Source organism: Lichenostomus cassidix, chromosome 1 (genome assembly GCF_008360975.1).
Source record: "Lichenostomus cassidix isolate B80296 chromosome 1, HeHo_3.0, whole genome shotgun sequence".
Taxonomy (NCBI): Eukaryota; Metazoa; Chordata; class Aves; order Passeriformes; family Meliphagidae; genus Lichenostomus; species Lichenostomus cassidix.
In genome coordinates this window covers 23,665,858-23,689,935 of record NC_139479.1, presented here as the reverse complement: position 1 = coordinate 23,689,935, position 24,078 = coordinate 23,665,858, and the positions used below count along the sequence as shown (strand labels likewise).

General features: G+C 39.5%; 1 protein-coding gene across 2 annotated transcripts in view; it reads left to right on the top strand.

Annotated features, from left to right (window-relative positions):
• The window catches only part of COL4A1 (collagen type IV alpha 1 chain), a 120,347-nt gene that overhangs the window by 84,854 nt on the left and 11,415 nt on the right, over nucleotides 1–24,078 (top strand). The window contains exons 24-45 of one of the 2 annotated variants that reach the window (XM_085052877.1): nucleotides 90–160; nucleotides 3,163–3,354; nucleotides 4,187–4,355; nucleotides 4,715–4,807; nucleotides 4,906–5,010; nucleotides 6,551–6,648; nucleotides 6,951–7,101; nucleotides 7,420–7,533; nucleotides 7,937–8,104; nucleotides 8,662–8,751; nucleotides 9,337–9,489; nucleotides 12,222–12,320; nucleotides 12,410–12,499; nucleotides 13,335–13,474; nucleotides 14,344–14,470; nucleotides 14,575–14,655; nucleotides 15,379–15,477; nucleotides 15,990–16,040; nucleotides 17,930–18,115; nucleotides 18,768–18,901; nucleotides 22,275–22,347; nucleotides 23,062–23,133. In XM_085052877.1, the coding sequence (XP_084909003.1) occupies nucleotides 90–160; nucleotides 3,163–3,354; nucleotides 4,187–4,355; nucleotides 4,715–4,807; nucleotides 4,906–5,010; nucleotides 6,551–6,648; nucleotides 6,951–7,101; nucleotides 7,420–7,533; nucleotides 7,937–8,104; nucleotides 8,662–8,751; nucleotides 9,337–9,489; nucleotides 12,222–12,320; nucleotides 12,410–12,499; nucleotides 13,335–13,474; nucleotides 14,344–14,470; nucleotides 14,575–14,655; nucleotides 15,379–15,477; nucleotides 15,990–16,040; nucleotides 17,930–18,115; nucleotides 18,768–18,901; nucleotides 22,275–22,347; nucleotides 23,062–23,133 (2,556 nt within the window). Of the gene's footprint in view, nucleotides 1–89; nucleotides 161–3,162; nucleotides 3,355–4,186; nucleotides 4,356–4,714; nucleotides 4,808–4,905; nucleotides 5,011–6,550; nucleotides 6,649–6,950; nucleotides 7,102–7,419; nucleotides 7,534–7,936; nucleotides 8,105–8,661; nucleotides 8,752–9,336; nucleotides 9,490–12,221; nucleotides 12,321–12,409; nucleotides 12,500–13,334; nucleotides 13,475–14,343; nucleotides 14,475–14,574; nucleotides 14,656–15,378; nucleotides 15,478–15,989; nucleotides 16,041–17,929; nucleotides 18,116–18,767; nucleotides 18,902–22,274; nucleotides 22,348–23,061; nucleotides 23,134–24,078 lie in introns of both variants that reach the window. The other variant, XM_085052868.1, reaches the window with a different exon arrangement.

Sequence of the window (24,078 nt, the reverse complement as noted above, 5' to 3'; positions counted from 1 at the left end):
TTCAAACAGGATCACAAAGAATTGACATACAGTGAGCTATTTGTAAAAGCACGTAAGAAATAAAACTATATTTCTGTCTCTTGGAAAAGGTTTTCCAGGTCAATCGGGTTTCAAAGGTGACAGAGGCTTACCTGGACTTGATGGCCTTCCAGGGGTACCTGTAAGTAATGCCTTGAAAAATACTACATGCCCTACTAGGCATGTGATCAAAAAACATGTGATGATCAGTGCATCAGTGTGGTTGTGTAACAATTCTCTTTAAAAATAGACCAGTGTGCCGGTATGATAAGGTTAACTATACCTAATAAAATAAAGTGGGAAGAAGTGGATTTGAACTGTAAGAGCTAAAAAAGAGCTGTCAGATATTGGTTATATTTCTGATTTTATCCATCATTAAAACTCAGCAGGGCACATGACCTTCTGTCTGAGCAAGCAAAGTAGCAGAGTTGGGTAAAGAGTCGGATTTCCTAGGAAACAGATGCAGGTCTTCCCTGACCTTCTTGTGAATTGTTCCAATAATTTTTTGCTGTTGAATACAAACCTATTGAGAGAGAGACAGTGCCATCTAGTGTAGTGTAAGCAAACTAATGTTAGCATGCAGCATTCTGTGGTAGTTCTTCTGTATTTTGAATCATAGAATAATAGAATATGCTGAGTTGGAAGGGGCTCATCAGGATCATAGGGTCCAACTCTTAGTCCTGTGAAGGACATTCCAGGCATCACACTATGTGCCTGAAAGTGTTGTCCAAATGTTTCTTGAACTCTGTCAGGCTTGGTGCTGTGACCACTTCCCTGGGGAGCCTGTTCCAGTACCCAACAACCCTCTGAGTGAAAAACCTTTTCCTGATATCCAACGTAAACCTCCACTGACACAGTTTCTTGCTGTTTCCTCGAGTCCTGTCACTGTTCACCAGAGAGAAGAGATCAGTGCCTGCCCCTCCTCTTGCCCTCACAAGAATGTTGTAACTGCAATGAGGTCTCCCCTCAGTCTCCTCCAGGATGAAAAAATCGAGTGACATCAACCATTCCTCATAAGGCTTCCCGTGCAGACCCTTCACCATCCTTGTGGCCTTTCTCTAGATGCTTTCCAATGGTTTTGTGTCTTTTTTATATTGTGGCACCCAATCTGCCCCCAGCACTCAAGGTGAGGCTGCCCCAGGTCAGAGCAGAGCAGGACAATCCCCTCCCTTGCCTGGCTGGCCATGCTGTGCCTGATGCTCCTCAGGACAGGGTTGGCCCTCCTGCCTGCCAGGGCACTGCTGACTCATGTTCACCTTCCCACTGAGCAGGCCCTGCAGGTCCCTTTCCGTGGCACTGCTCTCCAGCCTCTCATTGCCTGGTCTATCCACACATTCAGGATTGCCCATCCCAGGTGCAGAATCCAGCACTTGCCCTTGTTGAACTTCATACGATTGGTGATTGCCCATTTCTCTGATTTGTTGAGGTCTCTCTGCAGGGCCTTTTTGCCCTTGAGGGAGTTGACAGCTCCTCCTGATTTAGTGTCATTGGCAAACTTACTTAGCATTCCTTTGAGTCCTGAATCCAGGTCGTTAATGAAGATTTTGGGAACCGTCTGCAGTATGTTCTATAAAACAAAATTAGTAAGCAGGAAAATTAAATACTTTTGAAGAAATAAAGGAAAGCTGTGAAAGTGGATAGTAGCCTAGTAAGATTACTTGTAAATTATGTTGGCACAACACAACCTGACTCTCATTAAGGCCAGAAGCAGCCGTAAGTGCAACACTTGTCTAAAATGTAGCACAAATGACTCCTGGATCAGCAGTGTACTACCACAACTGCATTTGATCTTCTTGGAGTTTGCTAAGGTGTCCCTATGGACACTGAGGTTTGCTGTGAAAACCTACCTCAGCATACATGTTCCTGTAGTGTAACATGGGTTTTGACACCATTCCTGGTGTGAGTAGGCTGAGTCTTCCCAGACGTTTTCTCCCCAAAGCTGTCTTTCCTTACAGCTGATCCTTTTGGCAGCATAACTTCTCAGCGATATTCACACTCACTGGCTTCGTCACACACTGGAGTTTGGCGAGCTCTCTCTATCAATCACCAGTGGTGTGAGAGAGGTACCATCAGAAGCAACAAAAAAACACTTGTATGAATTAATTACTTGAGGAATCTGTTTCTCTCCCTGGCATATAAATAAAGCCTTGATGCCTGAATTCAGCCAATAAAAGTTCACTAAGATGAATTCCTTATCTATTGCCACCACAATAAATTGCATTACCCAGTGACTGAATGTACTATAATATCAATGGGATCCATGAAAGAAACAGTGGAGAAAAACTAAAGACATTCTAATGTATTTAAGTTTTTTGTGTTGTCTGGCATTTGCTCTTGGCACATGTTTTGCCACACCTTTATATTTTACTTTTATCGAGTCTTAAGTTCTGTTCATGTCTTTAATCAGACAAGGACTGGCTGCTGTTCTGAATGCTTTTCAGCTTGTTTTGCTCCACAAAGTTCAGCCAGGTGGTGATCCAGCATATAATTTAACTTGGAAAAAATACATGGAGGCCAGCCTTGCAAGCTGACATTGTTTACAGCCATGCCAGAACATCAGAATCTGATTCAGAACACTTCAATGCTAATGAAAAGATTACCATTGATCATGTTCTGGTTCAGGTTTAAGTGGAGGGCACACATGAGCCATATGTAGTGGACATTGCCCATGAAGTTTGTGTTTTACTATCCTAGTGAGTAGCTCTGATTCACTAGAAATTATAGCGACTGTTCCCATAAGAAAAATTCATTCAGGTCCTAGAAAATATCTTTGGGAAAAATTGAAATTCTGAAAAAGGTGTAGCTATAATATTAGGTAGGTAATTTCTTCCCAGAAGAGGTTGCGAAACTATTTTCTGAGCATGTGCATAGTATTTTGACTGTGTCAGCTGCTAAAAATTGATGAATACTAATAATGAAGGAACACATGTATTCACATCAGCTGAATGGCGTAAATAAGGGAGAAGATTTCTGCTTCCAAGACTACTATGTCTTGGAAAATATTCTCATTCAACCTCCTCAGTCAAAAACTTGATGGTTCCCTTTTTTTGGGTCTACACTTCCATTTCTGGGGGTTTGTTTTCTTTTGTATCAGTTGAAGGGTTTGTAGGGCAACTGATGACATCTGAATTTATACAATTTCAGGGCCCCCCTGGCACTCCAGGACTTATGGGCAGCCCTGGGGCAAAAGGAGAACCTGGAGATTTTACTTACGATATTGTCCTGAAAGGTGAAAAGGGAGAGCCTGGTTTCCCAGGACAACCAGGTATTCCTGGAAGAGAAGGAAGACCAGGAAAAGATGGATTTCCAGGTCCCCAGGGTCCAAAAGGAGTAGCGGTATGTTTGTTTCTTTATGTTTACCTATTGTACTACTGTGTGTTCATTTATGTTTACTAAGTGGGCTATACATTCTCTCTTTCACATCAGAATTCACATGCTTTTGTGCCCTATGCATGCTTTATGTTTATCGGCCTCATTCAGTTTTCTATATCTTTTCCTTACCTTGGCTAGTATATTCTTCCTCAGAAGAAGATCCCATTTTCACTGGAAATAGTCAGGAAGACAGTTCTTCAACAACAGACTATTTCAGAGTTGGGTTTTTACTCTTTTTTTTTTACATGTCTTGCAAATAAGTGATGTGACTCATGCATTCAGCATGACTTGTTACTTTCAGGATAGAGAGAAAAGATTTGGTCATAGACAGTAGTTTTATTCCTTTCTGCCTTTCTCACAGCTTGATAGTAAGAACTAGTGTGAATTTAGCTGATAATTGAAGATGATTGAACGAATGCAGTTACCCAAGTAGAAATTGTTAAGAAAAGATTCAAGTCTGTTGTAGCATATTTTTCTTGTGGAAACTAATGCTTCAAAATCTTACACTGGTAAGAGTTCAGCTGATATGGATATGGAGCTGAATGTGGAGCTCACATCTACTCCCAGATCCATTACTGGAAACATGGCCTACATGTTCCAGTTAGCTGCATTGCACACTAGGTGTGATTTCCACATGAAACATAGTTCTGTTTCCATTGAGCTCAGCAGAAATAATCCACTTTCTTCAACATTACAGATACCTGTGCTAAATCCAAGTTACAAAATATTCAGAGAGGATGATGTATTCTGTCTTGCCAGCCAGGCAAGAAGTACACTTCTGCTTTCCAAAACTTAGGGTACAGCTGGCTTGAAAGGAGAACGTGGTCCCCCTGGCCAACCTGGATTCCCTGGAGTACGTGGTGAAAGAGGTTTTCCTGGCTCTCCTGGGATAGGTGCTGCAGGGTTACCTGGTGAAAAAGGAGACAGAGGCTTTGCTGGAACCCCAGGTTTACCAGGACTTCCAGGTAATGCTGCAATGTGCTTAAAAAATACTAACAAATATTTTAAAAATTGTGCCTTTTAAGTGGTGCAGCCTAGAGGATCATCAGAATTTAAGCCTGAAATAAAAAGCACTTTCTAATTTAAATCAGTGTTTACTTTCAGCAGTATAATAGCAAATCTTTGAGGGCAGTTTTCTTGAAGAATTTGCCAGGCAAAATGGGATGAACTTAGTTTCACCCTAGTTTTCTATGAGCCTTCTGCCAAAAAAACTTCATAACAAGTCCCTTGTAATGGTATGGATGAACTAATAATGCTGTCAGGGCAGAATTGCCTTGTTTAATTCCATCAGTTCTTGTACTTTAATACAACTTTACATTTACAGGAGCAAAGGGTGAAGCAGGACGAACTATATCACTCCCTGGACCTCCTGGGGCAGATGGCCTTCCTGGGCCACCTGGTTTCCCTGGACCCCAAGGTACAGCAGTCTGTTAATCTCGAGCTGATGATCAGAATGGTTCTGTTCCCCAGAAGTTACCCTTTTTGTTAACATTTGTCTTGTTTTCATTTGCAAAGGTGACAAAGGGAATCCTGGGCTTCCAGGTAGACCTGGCCTACCAGGAGAAAAAGGTGCTGTTGGGCAACCAGGAATAGGGTTCCCTGGACCTCCAGGTCCCAAAGGTAAGATGAGCTATCCATCTAACAGGACTGGTGTAACTGGAGTGTGGATGGAGGCCTGCACTGTCATCCAGCCATGGCTGCATGGGATTAGGGAGGTGCAGCTGAAGAAGCTCCCTTGCAAAAGTCAACCAGCACCACAGTGAACATTCTTTCAGTGCACACTTGCTTTGTGCAGTGCAGTGGTGCAGCTACAGACAATGTCACAGCTACTGCCAGAACAGAAAGTGATATAGTATGCCATCTTACATAGCAGCAAGTCAAGTTGCTGAGATGAGACGACCCTTCTGAGAGATGAAAAACACCGTGTGTGGTTGGTCAAAATAATATGCTGATGTAACTGTAATAGTTACGGCCAGAGCTTACAGCTCTGCTGGGTCCCAGACAGCTGAGAGTGGTTAGAATTCCAGCTCACTCAACATAAGTGTCTTCTCTCATGCTCCATGGCCATTGTCAGGGTATGCAAGTAGCTTAGAGGCAGTCTAAATGTTCATATGATAGTTTTGGATTTTTTGAAGATACATTTCATAGTGCTGCTGCTCACTTAGAACTAGATGACTGAACTTTCAGCAGCCACCTCAATCACCAAAATCTCCCTGACTGCAATACTCAGCCGGGGATGATTCTCAGTGTAGCTGGTGGCTTTGGCCTTTGTGGATGCATTCCTATCCCTCAGCCTGAGATGACTGAACAATAGGTTTCCCTTTATCTAATCTCAGTAGTTGGACTTTCAGTCCAAAGTCCCAGTCAGGTATCTTCAAGGGAAGCTTCTTTGGTTGTAGTTTCTTTATACAGTTTTTGTTATAATGAGCAAAACTGTATATCAATGTTTGAGGCATGAAATATTTTAGTCTCTGACACACATCAAATACATGTCTTTAAATAACCCTTCCATAAACTCAGCTCTGCCCAATGACATGCTGGGGTCTTAGCCTAAAAGCTGGATTGCTGCCTGCTTCATCTGAATTTGTTGTGTGTCTGCTGGTGTTGAGTGAGTTCTATCTTTAAGGGATTTGCAGATTGTTATAGGTATTCCTTCTTGCATTCCCGAGGTACAGTTCATGAGCTAGCTGTGGCATAGAAACATTCTATATGCAACCCACAGTGGGACATGTAGAACATGTCACAAGATATATACTACGCCAAAGGTGTTGATTCACAGGTGGACTTTGTTGTGCATCCCTCAGTCTGATGCCCAACATGTTAAGTTGCCTTTTCTGAAGAAGACTTTGGGAACCCAGTTTTGCAGGGTGTTTCTCAGAAGGGAGGTGGGAGATGAACCCACAGGGCTGTTTATTTAAGAGGATACATTCAGCATTTTTTTCCTCTGTGTAGTTGTTTCTCATCAGAAGCCAACTGCTGCACAAAAGTCAACATTTGGATCTTTGTTGGGACATTTTAGTGCTGGCATCCCTAAAAGTTTGACTACACAGATCTTTTTTAACATGTCCCTGTGAATAGTTCAGTTAGAGGCTTGAAGAAACAGCAGAGGTCACTTACAGAGACAGTAATGATGTGAGTACTGTTTTGTTTTGTTTTATAGGTTTCCCAGGTCAGCCTGGCTCACCTGGTCTGCCAGGAACTCCAGGAACCCCTGGTCTGGATGGTTTGCCAGGAGTTCCAGGTTTACAAGGCCAAAAGGTAGATGTCAGCTGCTGATAGTGTTATCTGTGACTGCCCATGTTAACAGGAATGTGTACAAAGAACAACCTTTTAAAAGTTGGCCAAACTGTCTTTCATTTTATGTATCCTGCTGTGCACACAAGGGGACAGAGTAGATGGGTAAATACTTGACATTAACACTAAAGAGCTTAAAGCTCTCCCATGAAGTAATGTATAGAGCTCTGTACATTCGCCCCATACTGCATGATTTAAATACATTTATTAAATGATTTCTTGGTTTTGATGTGTTGATTACCAGTCTTTTGTGTTTCTTTGGCTAGGGTGAACCTGGTGTAGGTCTCCCTGGCCCTAAGGGATTGCCAGGCCCCCCTGGCCCAGCTGGCATCCCTGGAGAAAAGGGAAGTCCGGGACTGCCTGGCTTACGTGGCGAGCAAGGCTTTCCAGGCATACCTGGACAGCAAGGATTCAGAGGTAATATCACTGGAAAATACAGTTCCGTATTTGTATTTTTTTAAAGTCATTTTTCTGTAGATGCAGCAAAAATTCTTTTAATCACTAAAATATCTTACTGATATCTTAGGGAATTTCCCCTTTCCCTTCTCATTTTTTCCTACCACCCGCCAGTAGAAAATGCTAGCAGCAAAGAGTAGCCCTTCCTCTGAGCCCCGGCTTGGAGGTGTTGGAGGCTGAATGAGGTCTTGTTGGCCACCTTGTGTGGTATCTTCAGCAAACAAGATGTCAGACAGCACCAGAGAATGCTTGGTCTATATTTCTTCTGTTTCCCTGCAGGTGACCCTGGTCTCCCAGGTCTCCAAGGCTTGCAGGGCCCTCCAGGAGCACCAGGGTTAGGCCCTCCAGGATTGCCAGGACCTGCTGGGCAGCCAGGACCCCAGGGACCACCAGGTGAGAGGAGAATACTCCCATGACGGTGCTTAGGAACAGAATTTTGATGTAAGGGGATAACAATGGTAAAAGTGTTGCTTGAGAGCTGTTTTACAGCGTGAGGTTGGTGGGGGTGGATGGAGGCACATCCCACTGAGCCTCCTCCATCTGGTCCAAATGCAGGGCAAGGCCTCCTGAGAGGATGCTGGCATTTGATTTGGTCTCCTTGGGTCATTGGTGGGTAATAGATAGAGGTTCAAAGGCTCTTTTAGAAAATGAGGACTGGTTCTGCTGTCTGCCTTTGAGTCTTCACTCTCCATGCCATGTAATTTGTGAATCACAGGTGGACATGGTCAGATATGCTTGTTAATGGTGTTCCTTGTTCTCTGTTAAGGACTAATCCTGTATTTTCTGTTTTTCCTAGGATTTCCTGGAGTAAAAGGAGAAAGGGGCTTCCCTGGTGTCCCAGGTCTAGATATGCCAGGACCAAAAGGGGATAAAGGTAGCCAGGGCCAGCCAGGAGTACCAGGCTCTGTGGGGTTGCCTGGCCTGCCAGGTCCGCAGGGGGCTGTTGGACTGAAAGGATCAGCAGGTAAATACCTTGTCCCCCAGAAACCAGCATCTTTCTTTGACAACTGTTTTATGGAGCTGTGGCAGCATACCCTTTCACTCAGTTAGGAATTGATCCATCAAAGAACCCAAGCTTGGGAAAACACCTGGCTGATGTCAGTAAAGCAGCTCTGTGCATGTGTAACTGAACTGCTGCTGAAGTCCTTTCATGGATCAAATCCAGCAGCTTGAAGGAACTAGCCCTTTGCCTGTAATAATGAAAGGGGATTATTCTGCACAGTTTTACTGACAGGGTATGGCTTTAATAATGCCTTTGTTAATGACAGCATTGTTTGCTGTAATAGGAAGTTTTAAGAATTTGTCAAAAACCAATTACAAACTGTTTTTTTCTGGTTTTCATAACACTATGTTTACTGTTGTTTTCTCTGTTGGACTGGTTTAGATTAATCATATTCTTTGTCCCATTTTTCCTGAAGTAGTGCAATTCCTAATACGATAGGCAGTAAATAATTCTGTTTCTTGTACTTCTTTATGCTGCTTACTTTAATTTTGTTATTTACTCTTCTCCTTTGGCTTCAGGACCCAAAGGAGAAATGGGAGTTATGGGAACTCCTGGATTGCCAGGAACTCCTGGACCAGTTGGAGATAGAGGATTACCTGGTGAAAAAGGTAAGAGAGAGATTTTTCTCAAAATAAAAGTTGTAAAACCCACTTTTTTCCCAACAGAATTCTGGGAATAACTAAATATAAGGAGTATACATGGCCTAAGGAATGGTTTTTGTCAAGTAACTTCCCTCTAAGTTAGAAATAGTATAAAAGACCATATCCTAGGAGCAGTCATGTATTTGGGCACCAAGACATGATTTTTGATCCATGCTTCAACAACATAAGGATTTGGTAGGTGTAGGGCTGCTATAGGTATTACTCCAAGAAAAACACAATATTTGAAATTATTAAAAGCCAGCAGGAAGGTCTTTATTAAATGCCTCAGATAATGCTCTGTATTACTGCCAAACTCCTGTCCTTATTGTTTCAAGAGTCTAAAATTAATGTCTGTGAAGTAGGAAAAATATGTCAACTTTCTGACAGAGCTATTGTGAAGCTGTGAAAAAAAAACTTCATAGGAGCTGTTCCAGAACATGGTATTTGGTGCTCAAAATCTGAATAAATAGCTAATTTAAATTGTTGTTGTCTACTCAATATTTTTGCAAAGTTTTTTACATCCCTATAATATTCAGTGCTGTCTCTTTATAGGTAGCCCGGGTTTCAAAGGCGTAATTGGACCACAGGGTGATCCTGGTGTTAAGGGAGATAAAGGTGAAGCTGGTCTCCCAGGAAAACCTGGAACAATAGACAACATGGACATGGTTAGCCTCAAAGGCCAGAAGGGAGAGCAAGGAGAAAAAGGTAACTTTAGTCTCTAAATGTGAGTAAGTGTAATTAACACTCATATACTACCAAGCAGCAGTACTTTGAATTCAGTTTTGTGTTAGTTTTAGGCAACTGTTTTAAAAATAAGATTAAAGAATTTCACACAGTAAATGTAGATATTTTTCTGGTATTTTTCAACTCTTCAGAAACAAAGATTAATCACAGAGCAAAAGGGCTTTGGTTGACTAGATGAGGTTCAATTTGTCCTTTTATAATTGATTTTACCTCTTTAAAAAGAAGACTCTCTGAAAAGAAAAAAAATTTAGAAGTAAAAGCTAGAGCTTTCCAGAAGGGAAAAGCTGTCGTTCATGGAAAAGATGTAGTTGTGGCCATGAAGATCAACTGATAGTGTAAGAAAAAATGTGAACAGCCTTTTCTGATACATGTGTTTCTTTGTAACCTGAAGAAAATTCAGGAAAGAAATGCATTTATGCCACTGATACCAGTAGATCAACTTATGTCAGTTTAGCAACATCTGTAAGTGTGCAGGAGAAAGGCAATCAGTTTTCTGTTTAGAAACTTCATGGTTATAGAGGTTAGCTTTTTAGATAATGCACTCTTGGATTTTTACTTTTACTGCTAACTGAAAAATTAGTTGTTGGAAATAATTTTCTCTCCTGCATTTCTTTTCAAAGAAAAAAGTTGTGTATTGTTTGCACATTTTTAATATTTGTTCTTCTTATAATTTGCTTTTTATTAAAAAAACCATAAGAGTTTTTAATAAATGATAACTTTTTAATTAAAATAGAAGTGCAGACATATAGAGCTTAGAAGGGAGCTACTGAGATTGTGTAGTCTTTAATTTCCCTCAACCAAATCCTTCAGTCTGTAGTTGTATATCACACTTTCTGAAACAATTACTGTTCTTTTTACGCTTTCTGATTTCTCCACAATTTGGCTGCATCCTTGTTAGAGTGCACATTGCAACAAGAAAAATACTTCAACTCAGGCCTGGCTAGAATGAAATTTCCCTTTCTTGAAACAACAGCTGACTGAGTTTGTGATTACCTATAATTCTTAGTCTCTTCTGGTCTACTGCCTGTGTCATCATTTTTCATTTTGTATGCATCTTTTTACTTCTCTTTATCACATGTGTGGTGTATTTCACCTTTTGGATTTCACTGTGATGATTTTCAAGCTTTACTCCAACTCTTCAAAATCCTTCTGTAGTCTAATCCTGTCCTCTTTTTGAGCCTTTCAAGTGTCATCTGTACATTTGATCAGTGTATTCCAGAGCAGATTCCTTTCCAGTTTGACAGTGAATCACCAATAATTATATTATGTTGTATTTAAACTGTGGAAACAGGAGAATATCCCAGTCTTAGCTACCTCTTATCTCCATGTCCTGGCTAATTGTCAGAACGAGATCTGGGCTCACGTGTTCTGGTTGGGTCTCAGAGAAACCTGGGCATGTGGGTAAGTAGTGCCTTGCAGCTTGGGCAGCCAGGGACTGCAGGGGAGGGCATGAGCAAGAGTGGAGTACAGTGCCCTTCAGCTGAGATGCAGCTTCTGAGAGTACTTTTAATGAAGCTCACAGCCTGTAAAGATTTAATCTAGATTTTTTTTTTTCTCATTTGTTTCTGATCTTGATCTATGCAGTGGTATGTAAAGTCTTAAAGCTTATTTCCTTATCTGCTATTGGCATGTGAGCTAATTAATTTTGTTTTATTTCTAGACATCTGAATTAGGCACACTGGTTACATGCAAATAAAGAAACCTTTGCTGAGAAATTCATATGGTTAATTTCTTTGGTTTCTAACTTCTTAATCTCTCCAGCACTAATAATGCATGTTTGCAAACTTCTGTGCTCTACCTTTTTCTGACCACGCAGTCTACAGATTGGCCTGGCTCTCACAGCCTGGAATGGTAGGTTCCAAACAGATACCACCTTGCAAATTTCTGCTCTTATCTCATCCTCTTCAACTGAAAGATACCAAGTACCAGTACACAAAAATAACTTAGTTGTACTCCATAACTTTGCTAACATTTTAGCTGCCTTCAGTCCTCTAGACATGAATATCACAGTAATGTTTTTAAAAGCTTCCAAAATACAAACTGTGCAGAGAAGACACAGAATTTTTTACAGCATGTAGTCAGTGATGCTTAATAAAAACGTCTGGGTTTAGACAACTTGAAATGTTTTTAATAAAACCTACTTTCTTAAAAACATTCAGTGAGTTATCTTCAGTAACCTGTTGTCCTGCAGCTCTATACAACACTAATAGAATTATTTATGACCAAAACGCATGGACATAAAGTTGGAGAAGAGGCATGCCACAGAGTAAGAGATCAAGTCTTCTGAAGGTGTTTTAATGTTAAATGGAACAGGGAAAACAGCAAATTTCTGGCTGTGAACTAGTTGTTCACATGTGCCTTTTTAGAAAGCTGAACAATCAAATCAATAATTTCTATTAACACCTGATTTTGTCTGCTACTTTTCAAATAACTCATTAATCTAACTCAAACATTCATATAAATTTCTTTTATAGATATAACTTACTTTGTAATTTGCACAGACACCCATAAAATTGTGGTAGTTTTCAGCTTTCCTCAGTACTGGTTTAATGATTGGAGAATTGTGTTTTACTCAGACATTTCCTTGTTCAGCAGAGAGAAGCAGCAGTGATCAAAAATTAACTAGAGGGATTATTATATGTAGTAGATTGTGATAAAAATGATCTCACTGTGTTTGTCTTTTTGGTGTCCAGGGGACCATGGAGCAGCTGGAGAAAAAGGGCTACGTGGGGATTATGGAGAACCAGGAATTCCAGGAAGGGATGGTGAACCTGGTACTCCAGGACAACCAGGTATGTCTGAGCCTAACAGCAGAGACTGTTCGTCAGGTATTTTAAACCTTACTAATGAATTGGATTCTTAATTTCTCTGTTGTCCATAGGACCAAAAGGAGATCAGGGCCCTCCAGGGTACCCAGGAGATCCAGGAGTTCCAGGACAAAAAGGATCAGTTGGTGAAATGGGTTTGCCAGGTACTGATTGCTAGGAATTTCTTATTACTTTTTTCCTCAAGTTAGTATAGAACATTATGGAGGACCTGTTTGGATTATTTGTTGGTGTAGATCTGCTAAACAGTTGCACTGTTTGCAGTGACTGAATGGCTTTTGGGACATTGCTTTTCAATCCTATTGTGATATACAAATAATAGGATGATTTGCTAAGTTTCTACATGCAAATCCTTTGACTGAATATTTAGGCCTTGTGTATTTGTTTCAGTCAGGCAGTTTTTTGGGTGGTGCCTGTTTGTCTATCTCTGTCTCTGGTAGTCTGAACTGCATTAAGCTTCTTGTGTGTTTTCCCCGTTCTAAAAGGTTTGGTGAGTTGCTGTGTACTGCTTGTCAGTTATGAACTGTAGGGGTCTGGGAATAATGTCATTGTGGAAGGGATTGGTAAACAATAAAATGAAGAACCTATAACTTAACATGGAAGCTTTGTCTCCATTGGGATGGCCTTGTGTCTAGTGTATTTAGGAAATCAAATGTGGAAGTCTGAAATTATAAATGAGGACAGAAAAAATATGCTGCAGGAGAATCACTTTGTCACTGTAGTCCCATTAGAAATTATTCAAATAAAAGTAAAGTTTTATTCAGTTCATAATTATCAAGATCGCTGTTTACATTCATTCCAAGATTATGACCATTTTTTATGAGTAGAGTTTATTATAAAAAGTCCTGTTTAGAGAGTGAATTTCAAAAGTTAATTTCCTTTTATAGCTGTGAATAACTAAAGCAACGCTGAAAAATCCTTGTCAACACTGCAAGAGTACCACTGGTTCTGATGCACCCCTTTTCCCCTTTTCCTTACTAGGAACACCTGGAGAAAAGGGTCTTCCTGGAGTACCAGGTTCACCAGGCACACCAGGGTTTCCTGGGCAAAAAGGTGAAAAAGGAGACAAAGGAGCACCAGGTTTTCCTGGAATTGGCTTTCCAGGGGCTCCTGGTGAGAAGGTATTTATACCACTAAGGATTTGGTCATCTCTACCAAACACTTGACGATATGCTGTTGGCCTTCAGGCTGTTTAGTTATATTTTCTATTATGCTAATTTAACGGCTGCATGAGAAACTTGAAAGATGTGCATATGCAGAGGTTTAGATGCATTCTGTTTGATGGAACCAGGATCTCCAGTGTTCTTTTTTATTATCTCTGTTCAGAATAGGCTAATTCACAGTGCTAAAAATGCAAGTAAGGGGAATAACTTTTGAAAATACTAAGCAAATAGTTCGAAGGGGCATTTTACAAACAGAGCAAATAATCACACTAAAATAATGTTGCTGTATTTTCACAAAGATACTATATAGTGTTCAGATACTACTCAAAAGTGAACTTTATTAATATGGTCCAGAAAGTTTAATTTAATCTCTAATAGTATCTAATAGGATTCTCATTTGTTTCATATTCCTTTTCCTAGCTGTACAATGACAGTTATCATGAATTTATAAGTAAAAATGGTAAAAATATACTTACTAATCTGGTAGCAAGCTTACTGAAGTCTTAAAAAAAAGACTTTCTTTAAAATGACGAAGTATATTAAGTAAGTTAAGAGGCTAATTTTGAAAAGACTTTGCATAATTTTCCTAAAAATGCATAGAAAACTGCTGATTTTCATATGTATGTATTAAGCAATTGCTAAATTAGTTAAAAACTCTGATAGTGGAATTTAATGCCAAATTTAATCTTAAATTACTTTGTTTATTAATGGAAAAACAATGGAATTCTTTAAAAGTCAGATGGGTAAGAGGGGTGACATCTACCATTGCAAATAGAAAAAACTGCTTCTGAATTATGTGTGGATTTTATGTGTTCTTCTTCTTCTAGGGAGAACCAGGAAGAACAGGTAGTCCAGGTTTATCTGGAGATAAGGGTGAAAAGGGTAGTGCAGGAATTCCTGGAATGCCGGGTGCCCCAGGTCCCAAAGGATCCCCTGGCATGGCAGGATTTCCAGGCAAGTGTTTATGCTTTTATAAAACAAAAATTGCAGTTAAAAATTAAAGTGAAAATTATACCAAATATCCCACATACAAACCCATGTCTTCTTCCTTTCTTTAGGAAGCCCCGGCCGCCATGGAGAAAAGGGTGAAAAGGGACTTCCTGGCTTAAGTGGGATTCCAGGTTTAAAAGGAGAACCAGGTAAAAAAAAAATACTAACCACCAAATGACACTTAAAATATTGTTCATTTCCAGGCAGTGGCCAAAACAAAATCTGTTGCATTGTACATTAATTTTGGCTCATATTTCACAGTGCATTTGTTCATTTCTTAAGCAAAAAATACTTTGCTTTTTCCAGATAAATCTGAGTCATTGTGCTAATACTTTTGCACTGTTTGAGGAATGGATTTTTCCACCTTCCGCATGACTGGTTGTTACTACAGCCATTGCATCTGTTGTTTCTCCATTCATTAAAAACAATTAAATTGATCTTTATGCCCAAACCTGAATCACCACATTAGCATCATTACACAGATGTTAAAGAGGAAATAGAGTGTGGAGGAGAGTAAGTCTGTTGCTGTTATGAATATAACAACATTTTTGATCTTGGAGCCTTCTGTTTTCAGTTTTCTGGCTGCAGGACACATCATCTTACAGGACAATGGACTGTGCTGTTCACAAGTCTTTGCTGGACTTTCTGCATTCTAAACTCGCTGAGACTCATGATAATTAGCTATGTCGAAATCTTTAATACTTGAGCCTTTTCTCAGACTGATATAATTCAGAAGTAAACTTAGAGAAAAGTCACACTGAAGTCATTACGCAATGTCTTCTTGGTCTCTGTGGGAGCAAAAGAAGAAGTTGAGCTTTTCATGAGAGGAAAAAAAAGTCATAGTTAAAATGAAAATGTCAATGATTTTTCAGGTGAACCTGGTGCTCCAGGTCCTGCTGGTGCCATTGGTCAGAAGGGTGAACCAGGTTATGATGGGATTCCAGGCGCAGCTGGTGCAAAGGGTGAACAAGGTACTGTGACTGTCTTCTTCAGTTCCTGTGGTACAAAAATGCACACAGACAGCCTGTACTAGAGTAGCTGGTAGAGGTGTGGGCTGGGTTTGAGTACTTTGGATGAAACCTTAGAAAATAAATTCAGTGTTGGTGTCTTACTATCATCCATCGTTGTAAAGCTGATCATTTAGATGAGCAACTGTGTTTAATCAATGTAATCTTGAAAGAATTTCTTTCACAAAAGCTGGCAATACTTTAAAGAATTGTGTTTTGGAATTAATTTCAGCCTGCAACTTAGCTGTGAAATAGTGGAGCAGCCTTGACTTTTCTTAGGGTAGGGTTTTCAGTCATACAGGACCCATTGTGCTAAATACAATACCAGTACATAACAAAAACAGCCTCTGCCCTGAAGAAATTTTGCATAAGCCATTTACTTGGAGTTTGTATTTGCATAATAGAGTTTTATTCATAACAGGTCAAGTGTAAGTACTTTTCCACCTTCTAATGTTTTTGCTGTCTCTGTACTGCAGGTCTTCCAGGTAGAGGACTTCCAGGATTTCCTGGTGCAAAGGGAGATAAAGGTAAAACACTTTCTTAAGCAATTTTAAATCTCCTTCCCAACATACCAAAACCATAATTCTGTAATGCAGATGTACTTTCTATTTCATATTTTTACATGCTATACTTTCCCAGAGCAGGCAGAAGCTCTGAGAGGTTCAAATACTAATTTCTGTTACAGTGGCAACATCTTGGAGTTAGATATACCCTAAAATAGGTAATTATTCATAGTGTGGAATTTACTGCAAGCTGTGCTGTGATGAGGTAATACAAATAACTCCTGTATTTGTGTGCTGTGCTTTGACTCCAAGTATTTCTGTTTTCCTACTAATTTTGCAAGAGTCAGAATTTAGTGAGGCCCTGTGCACCAGACAGCTATAGATGGTAGTTTTGTGGCCAGGATACTGCAGTATTTTTTTTTTTTTTGCCTGAATCTGTTTCACAGCCCAGATGTATTACTTGCTAAAACAGTTATTCTCTATAGCACAGTAGAGCATGTCTAAGCTATGCACAGGAGCATGGTGCAGAGATGAAAAAGATAGCAGAGTCCTGATGAGATCTCACTAAAAATTTTTATTACCAGGGCTCAGGAATAAATAGCTTAGGCACAGCCACATAACTATGACAATTTAAGTCCCCTTCTGTTCTTTGAAAAGTGTATCACTACACTGTGCTGTGAGAATGGTTTGATTGGCTGGAGTCTGTGCTTGTTCAATGTGTCTGTAATGCACCATGCTCCATTTTATGAAATAAGTATGTCCTAGACGCTAGGCTTCAATAATACAGTAGTGAAGAAATGTCAAACTGCTGTTTATAAAGGAAATTGTGTGTAAGTGGGGAATTTTCAGTTTTAACCATCTGAAAACACACTTCAGTTAGTCCATCCACAAAATTAACATGGCATGGCAGATTTTGAAGTACTTACATAGCTTTAAATATTCATTTCCTCTCTCACGCATTCATTCTATTAATACCGTAAACTTGTCTGGACAATCCAAGGTGATAAACCAGAATTTCAGATTATCTTTTATTTACCTCCTTAGATTAATTAACAGTCATTAGCTGCTGTGAAAGCCCTAATGTTAGAGAACTTAATAAATTAAGCAAATTGTCTAATCATAGCTTGGTAGGCATGTAGAATACTAGATGATGGGAACACTTCTCTCACCTTCCCCATCTCTCATTTTGTCAGCTCAGTTCATTTAAAAATATCTGGGTTTAGAGTAAATATATATTCTACTTATATAATTTGTGTTCTAAATGTATTGTAGTTCCAAAGAAACAAGTCCAGGATTTAAAAACGTTGTTCTGCTCAGGCAGGGAGCCAGGGATAATGTTCTCTATAAATTTTGTTTCCCTTATTATTGTACTTATACCAGTTATTCTATATTCTTTTGCTCAATCTAAAATTAGATTGAATTGCAATTGTTAACTATTTGTATAAGCCTGAAAGTAAGTACAACGGGTCTAAATCTAGATCTTAGTTAAAAAAAAGTATTTCATTTTTCTCCAGGATCAAGTCCTTTTGTGCTTAGTCAAGCACAACATCCATTACTTGACTATGACAATAATAATTGCTGTGGACCAAGGGTTTGGGGGCTTTATAATCTTTGTGTGAGGAGTGATAGAGGGATGGTGAATGTTAATCTATTTTAAGAGTGACTAAAAATAGCCTAGTGATCAGTTTAGGTAAGAAAAGGTATGTCAGTCAAACTACTTTCCTCATAATTTATATCATAATATGAATAATAATACAGTTTTCCTGAAGTTTTGAATTTTTATAGAAATGTATAAAGTTAAGGTCAGTGTTTTCAAAAAGAATAAAGCTCACTATGAGTGGATAATAAGGCAGAAGCTTCTGATGATTGTGATGATCTCTCTTATCATGTTCTGTGGTTGTTTCATATCTTAGGTGCGAAAGGTGAAGTGGGTTTTCCAGGATCCCCAGGAAGTCCAGGGATCCCAGGCCTGAAAGGGGAACCAGGATATGCAGGTCCACCAGGCCCTAAGGGTAGCCAAGGTCTTCCTGGACTACCAGGAAGTGCAATTGAAGGCCCTAAAGGAGACAGAGGACCCCAAGGCCAACCTGGTCTTCCAGGTAATTCTTTGTCTTTAGTGTTAGTATTTGTCTTAATTCTTTGTCTTTGTCCTTAGTATTGCTGTTCATCAATGCTCGCCTAATTAATTAATAATACAATCAATATCGCATATCTTTGTTTATCCTCTTCTCACAGCTCAGAGAAAAGCCTTGTTCATAGGCGGTTTTGGCATTATGTCCTTGAACAGGCAACTTTATGTCCTCAGGCAGTTGGCTTTGTCCAGAAATCTTCCTAATGTCGAGAAGGTTGCCTGCCATTTCCATGTTTCCCTATGGACTTTATTTTCTGTATTGAGGCTTCCAGGGCTATTTGATCCTATGCCCAGCATGGCCTTTCCATGGCAGTGACCCTGTGCTAGAGGCTAAGGAAGAGAGTGGAGCAGAGACACAAAATATCTTTAGCATGTTTACGCCTGAGGATTATACTATCTGCTTGTTCTGCACATGTGGAAAACGTCCTCTATTTTCAATCAGCCACAAGCTGAGAGATTATTGGATATGGAGTCTCCCTGCAACAGATTCTCTTACTTATTTTCTTGAAATATTACAACAATTATTTTGGTTCTGTTCATCTGCAGACCCTGTTTGTCCTCCATCAGGTACTGCTCTAAACCAATTTTGCCACTGAATACTCTTTGCTTCTGGTTTTTAGGTTTACCAGGTCCAATGGGGCCACCAGGACCTCCAGGTCTGAAAGGGGCCAAAGGAGAGCAAGGAAGCAATGGCTGGCCAGGGAGTCCTGGGGGTCCAGGAATGAAAGGTGATCCAGGTTTCCAGGGACAGCCAGTAAGTTACTTTCAGTACACTCCAGATTTGCTGAAAGCTGGTTCTTGTAATTAATGGATATATTAATCATAGAGTTTCTTGTTCAAAATAATGATATTTTATGCTCAAAGTGCCTTTGGACTCACTGCTGATGATGTAAAGTCAGTTTGAAAGCATTTCAGTTCTCTCCTTGGAAAGGCTGCCCCAGTGAGCTAATAAACTTATTAGAAATTTATAGATAGTGAGTAGTAACATACAACACTCAAAATATAATTTACAGTGTTTTAACAGTACGGGATGGCTGAAGCACATCCATAAATCCCACAAATGCATTAGTAGTTAATTTCAAAGGTTGCATATTTCACGATAAATTGCCTTCTGAAAATACCTGAACTGTTTGCTTTTGTTATGAAAGCTCTCAAATAAAATGCAGTTTCTGAACTGTCAGTGATGAAATATAGCTGCTGATTTAGAAATACTAACAGGCAATACTATTAATACATTTTTGTCATATATTATTCATTTCCCCTGGCCTAAAATAGTCCCTTTTCTGTATATCAAGGAGAATGAAGTAGAATAGGACAGTCACCCAGAATAGTTAGTCTTCTCTATTCTTTCTCTCAGAGTGTATGATGCCTTTTTTCCACACTGAAAAATATGCTCTATTTTTTAACTTTCCATTTCTTCTTCTACACTGGGAGTGGAGGTTGTTTAGCCCAGAGTAGAAGGAGGCTCTGAGGGGACCTTATCACTCTCTACAGCTCCCTGAAAGGAAGTTATAGCCAGGTAGGGGTCGATCTCTTCTCCCAAGTAACAAGTGAGGGGATAAGAAATAGCCTCAAGTTATGCCAGGGGAGATTTAGATTGGATATTAGGAAAAGTTTCTTCACTGAAAGGGTGGTCAGGCATTGGAACAAGCTGCCCAGGGAAGTGGTGGAGTCACTATCCCTGGAAGTATTCAAAAAATGTGTGGATATAGCACTTGAGGTGTTTGGTTTAGTGGTAAACGTGGCGGTGTTGGGTTAATGGTTGGACTTGATGATCTTAGAGGCATTTTCAAATCTTAATGATTCTATTAAAAAAAAGACAACAATAACAATAAAAATAATACTTACGGAAAAAAGGATAGGAAAATACCTGGTGAACAAAAGAAAGAAAGACTCCAGAATAAGGTCCTGATATGAAATGCATGACTTTAAAGGTCCATTTTACTCTTGATAATGCAAAGATCTAGTGCATCTTTTTCTGCATCCAGGAGTCACTTCATGGAGACATTAAGGATTTGCTTTTGTGTTCATAACTTTTTATACTTGATACCATACTGTGCCATAGCATACCAGCTTTGAAGGTAGTGAATTCAGCATAACACTCCAGTGTATTTTTCCTAGTTTAAGAATTTGCAGTACTTCTGCAGAGAGCTAAATTTCTATACCCCAGGAAACTGTAAAGCTTTGCACTGGTTGACAAAGCAGTGCAATACTGTTTGCTGAGAAAGAATGGGAAATGCCTAAGGATTTTGATTCCATGCCTTCAATCAGAAAAAATGTTTTACTATCCTTGAGAATTCATAGTAGCAGGTTGTTAACTCAGCGTGAAATGCTGCAGTGAGAGTGATATTAATTATTAAACTTCCTCTGGTGATGCGTACTAAGATGAGTTTCTAATGTCTTCATCCTCCTGCCCTGATTATGGCTCAATTGCTTATACAGGTCTCCAGGTACATGGTTATCAGAAGGGAGATTTTGTTACAATAAGAGTGACACAGCCTGCCCAAAAATCCTATCCAAAAAGAGTGAATGTAGAGATCAGACTGCAAAATACAAATCCCATGGGTTTTTTCCTGTTCATTTTAGTGTTGAAATGAGAGAAGAAACATTTTCCTGAAATAGTTTTGCTCTGTTTGTAACAGATCCAAAAAAGATATTTACCAAGCTATATCTGATGAGAAAAAAAATGTTTAAGAAATGCTTCCTGTTGTGGAAAAATTAGTTTGATGGAAAGCTTCCAATAAACTCCTCTTATAAATCCATTTTATAATTACAACCTAAAAATATATATGTATGTAAAACCCCCCTCTTTTAATGTTTCTTGGTAACATGAGTTAAGACTCATAACTGTCTTCTGAATGAATGCTAGCCCTCTTCTTTTGGGCTTCAGAAGTTCACATATTGTGATACACAGAGACAGCCATTTCTTTAAACAATCATCCATACTGTGGCTATGTGACTGAAGGAAACCAGTGAATCTTACTTCATTCATGCCTCCCCTTAGCACTCTTGAGGGTAGCATTTCTATTGTTTAACTTTGGAGACTTTGGAAGTCTCACTGGGAACATCCATTTTTTAACTAGTCATGTCTTGTCCCTTTATAATCAGTGAAAAAAATTAGACATTTGTAAGAAGCCATTCTTCTCACCTTAATATAAACATCTAACTTGCATTGAATGCAAAATCACTTCTGTGTGCCTATTCTATTGCTCTGCAAATATGATAAGATGACTCCTACTATTAGTATTATTTTTTACTGGGTATTGAATTCACGTCTCCAGCCTCTGATTGGTAGGTTACTTAGCAAAGGGATTTTATTTCTTTCCTCCATCTGTGTTCCACATTTTTGATGTTGTGAACTATCACTGCCATACCAATTCAGCCAGGGAGAAACTCCAAACTATACTTACAAGTGTTTTACAGATAATCTGCAGCAGACAAAAGAAGAGAAGGAAATTGGCAGACCATTTGAATGACTATTTGCAGTGTCTTTTGAAACATGGGCCTGGTTTTCCTTGAAGCAAGGCTACAGTGAACTTGTTACCATTAATTTCAGGGAAACAGTTTAGAATGGTGAAGGCAGAAGGAGTTCCCATTGTATTTGAAGTGTTTTAAGTCCTTGAGTGTTTTAGCCCTGTTGAAAAGTAAAAATCTTCAGAGGATTATAAATCGTTGAGTGTATTGTTGAGCATTTGCACATCCCATGTGCAAATGTAGAGTTTTCAAGTCTTCTGTGGTCTAGAATTACCCCATTTAATTATCTAACTAGCAACCTCCTGCTGGGACTGCACTGAAATTAGTATTTGCTGAGATTTGTGCTTACTGAAGTTTTTCATAATATTATGGTCTATGGTTGAGAACATTTTTATTGGCCGCACTGCTAGTAGGACCTTACTCTCTTCTGGTATCTTTGTGAGACAAAAGATAGTTTAGAAAGAACAAAGTGTCACATTTGTTCCTGTAGGAGAAACTTCTCATCTAATCATGGGAGAGAATGACCATTCCTTAAACTTAATGGCCTTCTGATACTATATTTTTGCTCATAGGTTTCCAGTACTACACAGCCTATTTGAGAGTCATTTCATAATAGCGTAGGATAACTATACTTCACATTTTCTTTCACGCAGGGTAGTCCTGGTTTGCCAGGAGGTATGGGTCCAAAGGGTGATCTCGGACCTCCAGGAGTTCCAGGTGTTCCAGGTGAGGAGAACACTTACCATACTCCTGAAAAGTATGCAAAAATGTCTCTTTCATTTTTCTCAATCCTTCCTCTCTCAAAACAGATGCTCAAAGAATGTTGACTCTATGCTATAAATTACTGAACAGGACACTGAAAGCTGCATCAAAAAGCATTACAAAAACATTGAGATTTTTCTCAAGGTTTTTTGCCTTTTGCCTGTTTTTGCTTTGCAAATTTTAAATGTGCAGTTCCTTTAAAAGATGAATGTTAAATTGATTGTTAGATATTACCAGTTAAGAATCTTCAAGATTTTCTTGTGAATTGAAGAGGCAAATGTTATAGCTAGATATGAGGAAACATGGGCTGTGTATCCATTGTTGATTATATTACTGCAACTGTCACTGTCACGTATATAAAACCACCATGTGTATAAAAAAATACCGTTATTAGTAGAAAAAACATAATGCTTTTAATCTGGAGAATGATATTATTAAAGTAAGAGAACTTTGAAGAGAAGTAAGAGAAAAAATAAGACCAATTTGTTTTCAGTCATCATTTCTTTGGTGACTTAATGCTGTCATTTGTATTGTGTTTCTGTAAACAGTTAAAAAGTTCTTGTGCAGATAAAGTCACATCCTTTTCAGGGTCATAGGGTCATACATGATTATTCTGCACATGTCTTTCCAAATCAAGAGATTACTGAATTTTCATGGAAATATTTCATTTGACTTCAGGTCCAAAAGGAACTCCTGGCTTCCCAGGCCTTAAGGGTGAGCGAGGTGACCAAGGTCTTCCTGGATCTAAAGGTATAATATGAAGACTTGCTCTTTTTTTTTTCTAGATGTTTTTGGTAAAATGGTTGTTTGTGGCTAATTTGTGGTTATTTGTGACTAATAAGTGGATAACTCCATTGCCCTTTTTCTCTATGTAAAAAGGTAGAATATGAAACCAGGTATCATGTATCAGCATCTGAATGATCAGATTAGAATCATAGAATGGTTTGAGTTGGAAGGGACCTTAAAAATCATCTAGTCCAACCTGCCTGCCATGGGCAGGGACACCTTTCACAAGACCAGGCTGCTCAGAGCCCCATCCAACCTGGCTTTGAATGCTTCCTGGGAGAGAGCTGCTGTAGCTGTTCTGGGCAACCTCTGTTCCAGTGTCTCACCACCCTTACAGTAAAAAATTGTCCAATCTAAATTTACATTCTTTCCGTAAACACTTCTTTCATTCACACTGTTGGCCCTTGTCCTGTCACTCCAGACCCTGGTAAAAGATATCTCTCAGTCTTTCTTATAAGCCCCTTTTACATATTGAAAGGCTGCAGTGAGGTTTTCCCTGGGCCTTCTCTTCTCCTGGCTGAACAAGCCCAACTCTGATCATTTTCACAGCCCTCCTCTGGACCTGCTCTAACATGTCCTTCTTGTACAAGGGACCCCAGAGCTGCATATAATATTCCAGGTGGAGTCTTACGAGAACAGAGCAGAGGGGGAGAATTACCTCCCATGACTTGCTGGCCACACTTTTTTTCATGTAGCCCAGAACTGGCTTTCTGGGCTGCGAGCAGTCATTGCCAACTTGTCCAGTTTTTCATCTACCTGTGTTTCACAAGTCCTTCTCTGCAGGGCTGCTTTCAATCCATTCATCCCCCAGTCTGTACTAATACTGTGATTGCTCTGACCGATGTGTGAGACCTTGCCCTTGGTCTTGTTGAATGTCATGAGGTTCCCATTGGCCCTCTTGACAAGCAT